Genomic DNA, 14,029 nt, shown 5'->3' on the forward strand with positions numbered 1-14,029 from the left:
TTCTAAGACAGACCCTAAATAGTTCTTTGTTATTCAGCGATAGGCAGTTCGTAAGCGGATAGGACCGCCCCTTTGCATTGTTCTGATTGTTGTCTGAGTTAAATAACCTGCTCTTGACAATAATGTTACAAATGGTGTAGTTTGTATATTAAGAGTGTTTCCCACTTTCTTATTAAAACTTCAAACGAGAGGCATTTCATTAAATGTTGGCGTTTCAAATGAAAATATACCAGATTTTTGGGTGGTGGGGAAAAGAGGTAGGTGGTGGGCTGGGCTGCTGGGAGGCACCCCCCTCCATGTACTTTGCAGGGGGGCCCCCTTAAGTTTCGTTACGCCACTGGATTGTCCCGATGTGCTGGGGTCACGTGTCAGTTCTGGGCTCACTGAGAGATGCTGTGTGCCTGCTGAGCTCACTGAGGGAGGCTGCTAGGCGCTGTTCTCCTGATGTGCTGGGGTCACGTGTCAGTTCTGGGCTCACTGAGCAGTGCTCTGGGTGGTCACTGAGAGATGCTGTGTGCCTGCTGAGCTCACTGAGGGACGCCGTTGCTTGGTCTGCCCCTCCTTTAACCCTTTCCTCTCTCTCTTCCAGGCTGACACGATGGAGGCGTTTGTGGAACGGATGGTGCGCGCCTACGAGGAGTTCATGAAAGGAGCAGGTGAGCGGGGCCTCTGCTGGTTATAGGGGGGCATGTGGGTAGATAGTGTCTTCTCAGGTGTGGGGGGAGCCCTAGAAATTGTGAAAAAACCTCACCGCAAATGTATTCAGCAGGAGTGGTAAGGGTGTAGTGTACCCCTGGTTGTGCAGCGCAGAGCACACTTTTGCAAGCAGATCACTAAAGCCTGGCGTGGCAGCCCTCACTTACCGACAACACTTTCCCATTGAGACGACCGCGAAGCGTGCCCAGACCGCAGATAAGTGCGCCTTGCACACACCATGTCTCCGTCGGCTTTCATCCGACAGTTCATCTTCGTTTCCATCACACTTTGGGATTTCAAAAGTGCTTCATTTGTGCTTTAACTCCCGACGTGTTCAAAAATATTTGTACAGTTCGTTTACAGGTATTTAAATTTTGTTAGGAAAAAATGATGTCTCGCAGCCTTTCCTTTCACACGCCCTCTCTACCCCAGCAAGATTGTAGCAGAGTGCACTTTACGAAATCTAAATTTGCAGTCAGAGAAAAAAAAAGTAATCCCCGACCTCCCTTCTAAAAGAAAAAGTAGCAATTTGCCAGAAGATAAGGCTGACATTTGAGTTTTCCCTTTGAACGCACAACACGGGGCATGACAAAAACACAATTTAAAGGCATCTGTTGCTCACTCAGCTTCTGGACTCCAGCAGGGCTGTTTTGGAGGCGCTGCAACAACCCCACACCCCTACTTCCAGCGCTTGTGGGTGGAAAAGGCCACGAAATTGACAATTCTCCTCCCGAACTCTGATTTTCTGCAGCATTAGCCCCCATACGCTTTTGCCACCCGTTTGCACCCCTCCAACCACCTTTTCCTCCGCAAGAGGGGAACGCCCCCCTAAAAGTAGGCGCTGGCCCTATGGTAGGCGAGATGCAGCGAGATCGCTCTGCCGTGGAGACGTCACCCCCGGTCGTGCCAGTCTCTTGCAGGAGCCGCTCTGTTCATTGGCAGCAGAGGTCCACACTTTGCTATATTGTAACACCCGTGCATGCAGCTAGCGTGGTGTACCATGGCGGGAACATGGACATGGCCCAGTAACATGTTTAGAGCAGCTTTACCCGTAGATCCGCTCGCACACATGACCATGGTACAGTGAAAACGGGAGACCCTGGTGCTTCGGGCATTGGATGTCTCGAGGACTTTACACACAGAAACGACTCTGCTCAGAGTCACGAGGCCTCCTGTGGATTTACCTCCCGGCAAAAGTTCAACCCTTTACTTCTGCTTTTGAATAAATATCTTTACACGGTACACAGCGCAATAATGTTACTTTATGAGGATTGCTGAGGGAGGGGAGGGGCCGCTCTTGTGAGTCACGGCCCCTCCTGACACGGAACAATGGTAAAAAAAAATAGTGTGTTATATTCTGCGCATCTGCATATATTATATTTAATGGTGTGTACCTTTTTAATCCACCTTCCGGTGTGTGCACTATAGCTATTTAATCACACCTGCCATGTAATAAAACGGACAGTGAGTTCTCCAAAGATTGCAGTGGAGATCCGTTCACTTCTGGCCGCTATTTCACGTCTCCTCACATGTGATATCCGTGATAACTGTTCTTGAAGGGCACGCCCCTGTCAACATTAAATAAAGTGTGCCATGGAGGGCGAGGGAGCGTTCCACTCGGCATCTTGTGCAGTGTGTGTTTTTTTTGTAGCTCCCTGAAGCTGCGCCTTGACTTTAGGAGTCGTATACTAATGTAACAAAGTAGATATCCCATAACCATGTGAATAGGACTTTTAAAAAGTAGGTTTAACCAGTAAAGGTCACCAGTAGATTTTCTGTATATAAAGGGGTGCTTGACTCGGGAGGGACTAAAAAGTGGCTGCATTTTACAGCAAAGTGCCGGTTATCTTGGTGGGGGCAGTAAGCTTTGGTCCGTCCAATAAGCGGTTTACAATGAGTTAAGCACACATTCTAGGCAAGGAGGTGTTCAGTCCTATAGGTGTTGAGAGTGGTTCATCTGCAGCCATTGGATGGTGTTCAGTGGGGTTTTTAGTCGGACCAATCGGATCTTTATCACCTTTTCAGTCCCGGGGGGACCCGGAAGCTGAATGGATTCAATGTTTTGCTGTGAGGAATCGTTGGGACTGGCACCCACTGCCTTTTGAAACTCACGCCTGTGACCTGATGATATGTTTGGGGTCTTCTTATGCCATGGACCTCCTGGCTGATAAAACGAGGATTAGTATGTATGTTTAAAGGGTTTGTTAAGGTGCCACCATGTCTGTTCCCAGGGCGGTATTAGTCTATTTCAGGTGTACCTTCTTTTTTGTTTTGAGCTACTTCTAATCAGTGAGATAGTGAAGGCCATGCCACTCGTGCAATGTCACCAGACACCCCCACTTTCATCGAATCCAAGCCTAATGTCCTAAAAGACTAGGGTTTGAACTAAACACTTTGACTTGGGGCACTCTGACGGGGCTGCCTTGTGTGTCAGTGAGAGCGTGGTCTTTGGGATGTATGAACATGTGTGCGTACGAATGTGATGTGTATGGGTGCATGAGTCTGTTGCATGTACATGTGGCACAGAGCACACACATATGGCCATATGTGGCACTGTTGCACGTAGAACACAAATATACAACCTTTTTTATGGCAGAAATTTAAAGTGCAGAAAAATGTTCTGCAAAAAGTTTTCATAATATGGAACATTTTTCTGCACTTTAAATTTCTCCCGCTTAAAAAAAAAAAGTTGTAAATGAGGTGCATCTACTAGCTACTGACCGCAAGATGCCTGAAGTGTGTAAATGCGACACTTCAAATAGGAGAAATTAAACCGAAGAGTTAACTTTATGTTGATATGGTTTCCATAAACTTCATCATGTAAATTTTCTCCCCATACTCTACATTTTCTCCCCTTACGAAGTGTCGCATACACAAACGGCAGGTGTCCTGCACCCAGTAGTTCACTTTGCTTTTAAATGGGAGAAAATTAAAATATTCAGAAACATTTTGTTCTCGTGCTAATATTGAGTTGACAAGGAATTTATTTTAAGTTCTTCACCTCTGTACCCTGACTGATAAATCCGACTCCAGCCTGCTCCTTATCATGCCCTGCTATCTGCAGCCTGAAGATAAAATCTGAAATAAACACAGCCTTCCCTCACCTTAAAACGGAGACCCTGTCCTTATTTAAAATGACCTCCAGGCTGCGAGCTACTCTGAAGGTGTCTGTGAGCTGCTGGTAGCTGGTGATTGACTGGTGGTTGACACCTGGTCTAATCTGATGCCCTTTACACAGATATTCATGTAATTCTGTATAGATCGGTTGAGGACCAACATACTTCTTCATCCTGAGGACCAACATACTACTTCATCCAAAAACCGTAGTAATTGATATGGTCTCGCGGGACTGCACGATGAGACTCTGCGCCCTATCCAGAAGGTTTTATTGGTAATAAATTGTAGCTTATTTAAACCATTTCTTTCTATTTTACAATTTTTTTTTATTTTTTTTTTACTATACAGACAGCCAACATGTGTTTTGCCCCTTTTCACTATTTGACTTGGACTTTAGCAAGGCTGTAAAATTACTTACATATCAAGAATACTTAATATACTTATATACTGAATTAGGACTCCACCATTGTCAATGGACATACATGAATAGACAGGATGAATCCTGCGATGCCTTCTGAACTACCATAATTGCTGATTAATAGGTGTTTTGATTGCTGAGGAATAGGTGTTTTGATTGGTTGCGGGCGCTTTGGCTCCCTGAGGAATGGGCGCTTTGGCTCCCTGAGGAACGGGCGCTTTGGCTCCCTGAGGAACGGGCGCTTTGGCTCCCTGAGGAACGGGCGCTTTGGCTCCCTGAGGAACGGGCGCTTTGGCTCCCTGAGGAACTGGCGCTTTGGCTCCCTGAGGAACGGGCGCTTTGGCTCCCTGAGGAACGGGCGCTATTGTGGTTGAGGAGCAGGTGCTTTGGGCTTGCTGAGGAATAGGTATTGTGGTTGAGGAGTAGGCGCTTTGGGCTTTCTGAGGAGTTGGCGCTTTGGTTTGCTCTGCTCACACCACCAATTGTGACACCACGAGACGTCACCTGCTCAGTGACTACAGAGCTCTGTGTGGTGTTTAAAGTCTCTGGTGTGCAAACGCCTGCCTGCTTTCCTTGCTGTACTTACAGCATCTTGCGCCGGTACCACTGAATGTCCCCTGTGGAATGCCTGCAGAGCTCTGGGCTATATTTGGCGCACATGACCCTGACTGCTCTCCATGCGTTGATCATGATGTCATGTCTGGCTACCACCTGCGCATCTTGTGCAGCGCTCTAGTGCCTCTGATAGACACACTGGTTGACCTTGTGCACTTTGGCCACGGTGTCCCGTATTGTGCTTAGTGTCTTGTGCTAACGTCACCACGTCATCTGTGGAATATCTACAGAGCTCTGTGTGCTCCTGGTGCACTGGTACAAGTTAACTAGGCACTCTGTACCCCAAACCCCGATGTCATGTGCTATGCTCCCAGCACAGGTGACTGCTGATTACCGTGTGCGAGGCAATATTTAGTTCCTCTGGTGCACAGGGACCAGTTGACTTTGAACACTGTACCTCTGGGGTGTTGGGCTGTATCTAGGACGTCTTGCACCCACCCCACACGTGCATACTGAGTCACGTGCATGCGTCAACATTTAGTGCCTCCGGTGCACAGGAACAAGTTGACTTTGCACACCGTGCTTCCCAACACCCCTTCCCCCCCCCCCCAGCACCTTGTGCTATGCCGTCTTGCATACGTCACTTGTGAAGGGGGGTAATATTTAATGCCTCATGCACAGGAACCAGTGGGCTTTGCACACTACCCATCTCCCAAACAAACTCACTCACCCGGCTCCCTGTGTCTTGTGCTATGCCGTATTGCACTCCCAGTGCACGTCACCTGTGATTGTGGTAATATTTATTACCTCTGGTGCACAGGAACCAGTTGTCTTTGCGCACAATAGCTCCTCCCTACACCCCAGGCCTCGGTGTCTTGTGCCATGCCATCTTGCACCTTCAGCACATATCACTTGTAGAGTATGGTAATATTCGGAGCCTCTGGTGCACAGGAACCAGTTGACTTTGCACACTGTACCCCCAGGCGTCTTGTGCTATGCAGTCTTGCACCCCCACCACACGTCACTAGTGGGTGGGCGGTAATATTCGGGACCTCTGTTGCACAGGAACCAGTTGACTTTGCATACTGTATCCCCACCCCCCAGGATCCCGTGTCTTGTGCCGTCCGGCACCCCAGCACACGTCACTAGTGGGGGTGTTGTAGTATTCAGTGCCTCGTGCACAGGAACCATTTGACTGCACTCTGTACCCCCAGGCCCCGGTGTCTTGTGCTATGCAGTCTTGCACCCCCACCACACGTTACTAGTGGGGAGTGGTAATATTCCGTGCCTCGTGCACAGGAACCAGTTGACTTTGCACTCTGTACCGCCAGGCCCCGGTGTCTTGTGCCCTGGCACCCCCAGCACACGTCACCAGTGGGGCTTGGTAACGCTCGGGGACCGCTTGTGCTTTTGTGCGCCATGCTGCTCTTCCCGCTTGCTGGCGGGTCCTCGAGGGAGCGCAGGCTCGCGCGCTCTGCTTTGATTGGCCTCTTGGGATGACGTAAGATGGATCACACACCTGTTACCTGCTGCGGGCGCGTGCCTTTCGCGCGCATCTTTCCTCTTTGCCTGGCCTCTCGAGGACAGAAACTTGGAGGTATATGCGGAGAATACCAAATAAGGCTGGCGTTATAAATAGCATATTTAATACCGCTGAATATTTCTTATGAGTTCTGTTCATAGGACCTCCTGTATCTGGCTCCAACACCTGACTTCACCTGACCCATCCCCATTTTAGGACCAGTTTTATTGACATTCCATTTTTTGAAAGGTGTTTGCAATTTGTTTGCTCAATAGTTTGGGAATCTGGTGGGAGAAGAGACTTCGTTGTGTTTGTTGGCTTTGTTAGGTTTCTTCTACGTTTGCTTATGATTATTTTATGTTTTGTTTATGTTGATTTAATTCATTTCTAAAGCGCAACTCTTATCCCCTGGGGGATATCCCGGCGCTAGGTAGTTTCCTCAAGTAACCACTGAGAGAATACACTGAAGAAGGGCCTTCATATCGTCCGTTAGTCTGGAAAACGCCCTGTTTTCATCTCCTTTCTAAATCCGTTGTGATGGTCATTGTGAAATCTCCAGTTAAGGAAAGCTTCCGAGCAGCGGCCAGGCACGGCAGAGATCCGCCACCCGGTTCGCACCTTCCTTATAGGCTTGGCTTTCACTAGGGCCACACTGCGAGATCTCAGGTCACGAGAGGGTTTATAAGATTCCACCCTGGCCTGTGGGATCACAAGCCTTCATTGTGAAGAGCTTTGGGAGCGTAGATTAAAAGTTTGAAATTAACTCACGCAGCCAATGCAAGGAGGCTAAGCATGCTGGAACAGAGCCCAACCTGTCCGTTTTACAGATTAGCCTGGTTGCCGCATTTTGGATAACCTGCAATCTTGTAAAAAGATAGCCCGCCATGCCTACAAATAATGCATTGCCACGGTCCAGCCTACTTGTTATGAGAGCCTGGGCTATGGTTTTTCGCAGGGCTTTAGGAATCCATTTGAACGTTCTTCTCAGCAGCTGAAGAGTGCCGAAGCATGTGCCACATGTAGCCCTGACACACTCCTGCATGGAAGGTTGGTCATCAAGAATGACCCCGGAGGCTTTTCGCCAATTTCTTTGGCAAGGGCATCTCCCCTAATATCTCGGGCCACCTAGAGGCATCCCAAGTCAGATGTGTACCTCCTAGTAGCAGGTTCTGCTTCCTCCGCGTTGAGTTCTGAGCAGTGCTCGTCATCCATCCTGCATCTTCGGTGAGGCAAGCCGTAGGTGCAACGGGTCTCATTGTGATCCTCCCCAGTGATGTCATTAACTGGGCATCCTCTGCGTTGGACGTCGCCACAGTTCCTTATGATTTTTGGCAATGGAGCTACATCAACATTTAAAAAGAGTGGAGCTCATCATTGCCACAGGTGCCGTGAGGTGAACGGCTGCACACTTTCCTTTGCGGAGCCGTGAGGGGAACGGCATTGTTACCTCCAATGCTGCCGTGAGGGGAACGGCTTTTCCTCAGGTTACTACATCCCCCAGAAGGCCTTGCCAGAGTCCCGGCGTCACCAGGGGGCGTCGGGAGCACTCATAACATCGCGGGGGCAGATGCAGCGCGGGACGCGCTCATCATTGCCACAGGTGCCGTGAGGTGAATGGCTGCACACTTACCTTTGCGGAGCCGTGAGGGCAACGGCATTGATACCTCCAATGCTGCCGTGAGGGGAACGGCTTTTCCTCAGGTTACTACATCCCCCAGAAGGCCTTGCCAGAGTCCCGGCGTCACCAGAGGGCGTCGGGAGCCCTCATAACATCGCGGGGGCGGATGCAGCGCGGGACGTGCCCGGGTGAGGAGGTCGGGCCGGGCCACCTCCCTAACTTTCTGCTATGGGTAAGCGCAAACCAGTAGTGACTGTGAAGGGGGATGGGAACAAAGCGAAGGTTGCTAGAAAATCGGACTGCATTATTTCTTATTTGTCGACTACTGTTGGGGTTTTAACGAAAGAAGTTGCTAATGCCGAACAGGAACTTGGCCTGCTACCCCCTACATTGCCTTGTGAACTTACGGATTGTGTGGTAGTACCTAGTATACCTTTGGAACCGGTGGTGGTTGTGTCTAATCCTGCCATAGTGAGTGATCCTGTTAATTTTATCCAGCCTGTGGCTGTTCAACAGGAGTTATCGGTCCATGGTAATGCAGGAACTGTAAGGCCCAGTAAGAAGAAGAACGTGAAACGCCCTAAAACCCCCAAAGCTCCGCATTCTCCTGAGGGGTCATTAGGGAATCTCACGGCGGACTTACTAGAAGACATAATCACCTCACGTTTAGAACCATTACTGGTGGGCATCGCTAAAGACATTGTTGAGACCTTAAAGGCCTGTTTTGCTGACCTGCTTAACAAATGAGGGGGGATTGGTCAGGTCATGCACAGCCCACATAGGCCAGAGGGGGGAACAGAAGTATCTTCCGGGCCAATGATCCAATCACGTTCACAGGGAATTTGGAGTACCTCCGGTAGGGCGTCGTGTATGGGCCCACCCACTTCTACTGTACAGCCGTTATTAGCCAAACACACCTCTGTAAATATGCCGTCTGTGGTTAGTCATGAGGCACCCCAGTCCCTGGACCGAAGTGTGTGGCAGACAAGGGGTAGTTTGGTTACCCTTGATCTTCCCCCGGAAGCGGCCCCTTTGGTGGCTGTTTTTGTAGGGGTACCACCGCTTCGTGAGGGAGTACAGGAATCTACTTCTGATTTGTTGAGGGTGACCAGATCTTGGTGTACAGCCTCCAGTTGTGGGGGACTGGACATCGCCCCCAATATCATCATGGCGTGAAGGGTGGGGTGGGTTGGGCAGCGGCCGAAGTGGCTTCTGGGTGATTGTGTCATCGTCAATTTTAATAGCCTTTACATGGCAGACAGATTGTTCTGGGATGGGTCTGAGGTTGGGCAAAGGGGAATTAGACCAGTTACCCTAGGGTTCTTTTACCCACCCACAGCAAAATTGCCAGGTGGCATATACAGTCACTCGGATGAAGTTCGCGTTGTTAAAAACTCCCTCCCTCCCTCCACCCCCCCAGGCAACAACCTTCTTATAGACAGCCCTCCAGGGTGGGGTGTCATAGTCCTGCCCTCCAGGGTGGGGTGTCATAGTCCTGGGGGGTCGTCAAGGCCCAGAGATTGTCAGGTACCCAATAATGTTTCTTTGCCCCATCCCACCAATTTGATTTTGAATAATTATTATACCCCACTGTCAAATTTGGCGGCAAATGATTGACTGATAACCTTGGTTCACCCCTCTGTACCCTGTCAGGTAATCCCTGTTATCAGGGATAGTTTTAAATTAATTCGCTGGAATGTTGCTGGGATTAGATCCAAGAGAGCGGATGCATCTTGGCTTCACCTCATAGGTAAACATGATATTATTGCCATGCAGGAATCCTGGGACTCCTCAATTAACTTCTATTTGGATGGCTATTCTAGCTACGTGGTACCGGCAGTTGTGGGTGGGTGGGGCGGGACGAGCGAAAGGGGGCCTAATATTTCTTTTTGCACTCCATTTGAAGGGCACATTCACTTGCCTGGCCTCTGGTTCGAATAATTTTCTGTGTCTCCCATTCCTTGAAAATTTTATTGATTTAACTTTTATAATTCCAGGGACTGTGTGGACTTTAATCAACACATGGCCGCTTTACAATGTTTTATTTTAGAGCACAGTCAGAAACAAAATACCGGTTTCGAGATCGTCCTTATGGGCGATTTTAATATTCATCCCTGTGAGGGTGAGTGCCATGCGAGGGCCCATGAAGCTCATGAGGGTCCATTAGGTGCTGTAGCCTCTCATTTTGAGCACACTAAGCAGGGGGAGGCCCTAGAGGAATTCCTTGCCACCACCAATATTTTCGAGTCTAATACTATAGAGTTTGGAGGCAGGGCTATTGCGTACAAAGGTACTACTTTGGGGTCAGTGATAGATTATATTTTTATGTCCTCTGGCGCCCTAGCAAGGGTGAGAGCTTATAATGTTGTCCCGTCTGCCCTTAGTGATCACAACCCGTTTTTTTTGGAGCTGGTTATGGCCGAAAGTTTGGGCGACTCGCGCCATGTCTGCCAAGGTGACCTTTCCCTGAGCACGAAAGATCAGGGTCGTAGAGTCAAATGGGCCAAGGTGGTACCTGTAAGTTTTATGGAGGAGCTTTGCGCGAAAGTTAATCGGCACTGGGCCACTTGCCTTAATGTTAACTCACCTGCGGCGGAGGTGATTAGTGCCTTTGAGGCAATCTGCGCCCAGATCTCCAGGGACCGGACTTCCACCAATACCCGTAGAAGCAGTAATCCTTCAAGATGGTTTGACGGAAGTTGTTCCAGGGCCCATAGGATCTTGCACAAGGCACTAAATAGTTGCCCTAGGGACAAGGGGGCAATTGTAGCAGCTAGAGGGGCTTATAAAGAGGCTATTGCCAAACGGAAAAAGGCAATTAAATCCGAGGCTTGGGACAATCTTTTATCTATCGATGTCCTACGGGACAGCGGTAAGTTCTGGGCAACAATTAATCACCCTTTCTTTTCGGGTATTGAGGGTTCTGACTTGGATTGTGTAATTCCAGATGAGCAATGGTTTGATTATTTTAGTAATATGTATGGGGCGGGTGGCTCAAGTTCTCCTGGTAGCCGCACTTGTTTAGAACCCCATTCGTCACCCTGCTTATCTTTCGACCTTGTGGATGTGGAGAAAGCCATAAAGGATTCTGCAAGTAACAAGGTGCCGGGGCCGGACGGTGTGCCGGCAGACCTATAAGGCTCCTCCCCTAATTTATGGGCAAGGATTTTAACAAATGTTTTTAATGTCTCTGGTCATAGGTTCCCGGATTCATGGGCTACGGCGGTAATTATCCCAATCTTCAAAAAGGGTCAACGGGGAGACCCTTCCTGCTATAGACCCATCTCCCTGTTAGACTCTGCAGTGAAGATTTTGGGCAGGATCTTACTCCTTAAACTTAGGGATGCCTTAGACAGTCGGGGTATTCTGTCTAATCTACAATATGGGTTTAGAGCGAATAGGGGGACCTTGGACGAATGTTTAAATCTTCAGCTTTTAATCGGTAAATACACAGTGGCAAAGGATGGGCCCCTTTTTATGGCTTTTATGGACCTGTCCTCCGCTTTTGATTTAGTCAATCGGTCAAAGCTATGGTCTATTATGTTGGATTTGGGTATTGACCCTCCCCTGGTAGGTTTTTTAGCAGCACTCCACCAGGACCTTTCTGCTTCAGTGAGGGTCACTCAGCATGGGAAATGCACTAAGCACTTTGGGTCAGAGAGAGGGGTGAGGCAGGGGTGTATCCTTGCCCCACTCCTCTTTACTATCTATATCAATGGTCTGGAAAGGTCTCTGGGGATCCCGAGGGCGGATGCACCGCGTGCAGGGGATCTATTATACCGGTTCTCCTATACGCTGATGACGCTGTTTTATTGGCACGCACTGGGGTGGGGCTTCAGAGACTGCTAGACGCCTTTGGCGCCTTTATGGCCTTAAAGTGAACATAAAGAAATCTCATTTTATGGTGGTGGGGAAACAGGGCAGGAAACTTAAATCACGATCCTTTTTCTGTAATGGGGAGGAGATCACGAGAGTTAAGGTTTTCTGCTATTTGGGCGTCCTTTTTGACGAGAGTGGTACTTGGGGCCCGCAAATAAAGCTCAAAAGCAACTCCGTAGCCAGGTCCACCTCTGCGCTTTTGAGCTTTGCTAAAAGACTGGGGGCAAGACCAATGGAGGCCCTACTAAAAGTTTATACTGCAAAATGTCTGGCTATCGCCACTTATGGCGCGGCACTGTGGGGCTATGTTGCGCAGGACATGATCCAAGTGGTTGAAAATAGGGTTTTGAGACACTTGCTCTCAGTCCCGCAATCGACCCCTGTCTTTTCTATGCATGCGGAGGTGGGCCTGGGCTATGTGTCGGATACGCTGAAGATGGCCCCATTGTTGTGCTGGGTCAAGACCTGGCTAAATCAGGAAATCCCTCTTAACCACCTGATTCTTAATGACATCCTAGCTCTGGACCATGCTGAAAGAATACCATGGCTGGAGTACGTCAGTGGCGTTCTCCCGTCTGGGGCGTCCAGAGCTCTTTTCTTCTCCTCACATTGTCAAGGCTGATATAGTGTGGATTAAGCAGTCCTTTATAGATAGGGGCAAATTGGATCGCGAAGAGAGGGAACTTTTAAAACCATGTGTTAGAGCGCATTTTATGCTTCTCTTATCCCCTTCGCTGGAACCTTACCTAAGTATTGTATCTAATCCACATCACAAATTTCTTTCGTTGAGATTTCGTTTTAATCTGATTCAGCACTCACTTGTTTTTTATCCATCCTGGGGTAAAACTGAAAATAGTAGGCCATGCCACTGTGATAATTTTTCTTTTCAAGACACATTGCACTTTATTATGTTTTGTGACCTTTATTCTGCTAGCCGGAAAAAATACCTGCTTCCAATCCTGAAGGAAGCCGGTTTTGTACAAGTCAGACCTGCCCTGTTATTTCTTCAGCAGCTGAGCAGCACTCGCATTATATTAAGTGTGGCAAATTTTCTGGCTGCAGCTGTGCGCTGTAAATCAAAAATTTCTTTCTAATTTGTGCAATCCTTGTGTGACTTTTTATTGTTGGCTTTAGGTATGGTATTCCTAATTCCGTGGATATGCTTTTAATATTGCTGGTATACCATAGGTTTTTTGACTGCTTTTAATTACTGTATGAAATTTGTACCTTTTTATGATTTTAATTAATCGAATAAAGTGTTTTCTGACTGAGTGGGGCTCAACGAGGAGCCTTGGGGGACTCCACAATTATAAATAAAAGAACGGGATCTGTAGGCACCAAACTTTATTTTGTTGTGTTCTACTCGATAAAAAGGGGCTCATCACCCGAGGTCGTGAGAATGTGAGCCAATCTCGTGAAGCCTGCCTATCAGCAGTCTGAGAGACGGTGTCAAAAGCTGCAGACCGGTCAAGTGGGATCGAACACCTACTGACGTGATGTCATCAAGCGCTGCTAAAAGCGTGGATCTGGTTCTATTAGCTCAGAAACCCACCGTGGAAGATCCAGCAAATTGTTGGCTTCTAGAAATTTAGTCTGTCTGTTCACTAATTTTTCAAGCATTTTAGACCTAAAAGGAAGGAGAGATCGGTATCTTGCAAGAATAAACACATCAATGCATGTTTTGTTTGCCCGAAGTACTTGTGCAGCTTTCTTCCAGATCTCTGGATATGTCCCTTCTCACAAAGATTTGAGGAAAATGGCGACCTAAAGTCATAGCTAATTGGGAGATAATGGAGTGAGGGCAAGGGTCAAATGGCGAGCCAGATTTAACTTCCCTCATCAACTGTACTACCTGTGTTTCTGATAGTAGTTCTAAGGCTCCCAAGTGAGCCTTAAAATCTGGGAAGTCTGCAAAGAGGGCCTGTACCACATCCGAAAATGGGGCTGGGTTCTCAAGATGTATATATGTTTGCAATTTTGTCCATAAAAAGATCCAAATTTCTTTACAGTAGACCTGTATGTGGGGAATTGATAGACTGCACGTGGGCTGAGCAAGTTCCTTTACAATTTAAAGTAATTCTTTTGAGGAACTACTATTCTCCTTGATTTGGTGAATGAAGTAGTGCTTAACTCTTTTCAAGGCCTTGTAATACAATTTTTGCTCTACTTTACATTTTATATGGTCAGTTTTATCTTTTGTGGACCTCCAGTTTTGTTCGAGGTT

The 14,029-nt window shown here is 48.1% G+C and overlaps 1 protein-coding gene across 3 annotated transcripts in view; it reads left to right on the plus strand.

The window, feature by feature from the left end:
* The window catches only part of ELOVL1 (ELOVL fatty acid elongase 1), a 204,876-nt gene that overhangs the window by 107,238 nt on the left and 83,609 nt on the right, over positions 1-14,029 (plus strand). For all 3 annotated transcript variants that reach the window (XM_085602970.1, XM_085602971.1, XM_085602972.1), the window contains exon 2: positions 590-656. In XM_085602970.1, coding sequence (XP_085459096.1) covers positions 599-656 — 58 coding nt within the window. In that variant the 5' untranslated portion in view covers positions 590-598. The remainder of the gene's footprint in view (positions 1-589; positions 657-14,029) is intronic.

Source organism: Triturus cristatus, chromosome 4_2, assembly GCF_964204655.1.
Source record: "Triturus cristatus chromosome 4_2, aTriCri1.1, whole genome shotgun sequence".
Taxonomy (NCBI): Eukaryota; Metazoa; Chordata; class Amphibia; order Caudata; family Salamandridae; genus Triturus; species Triturus cristatus.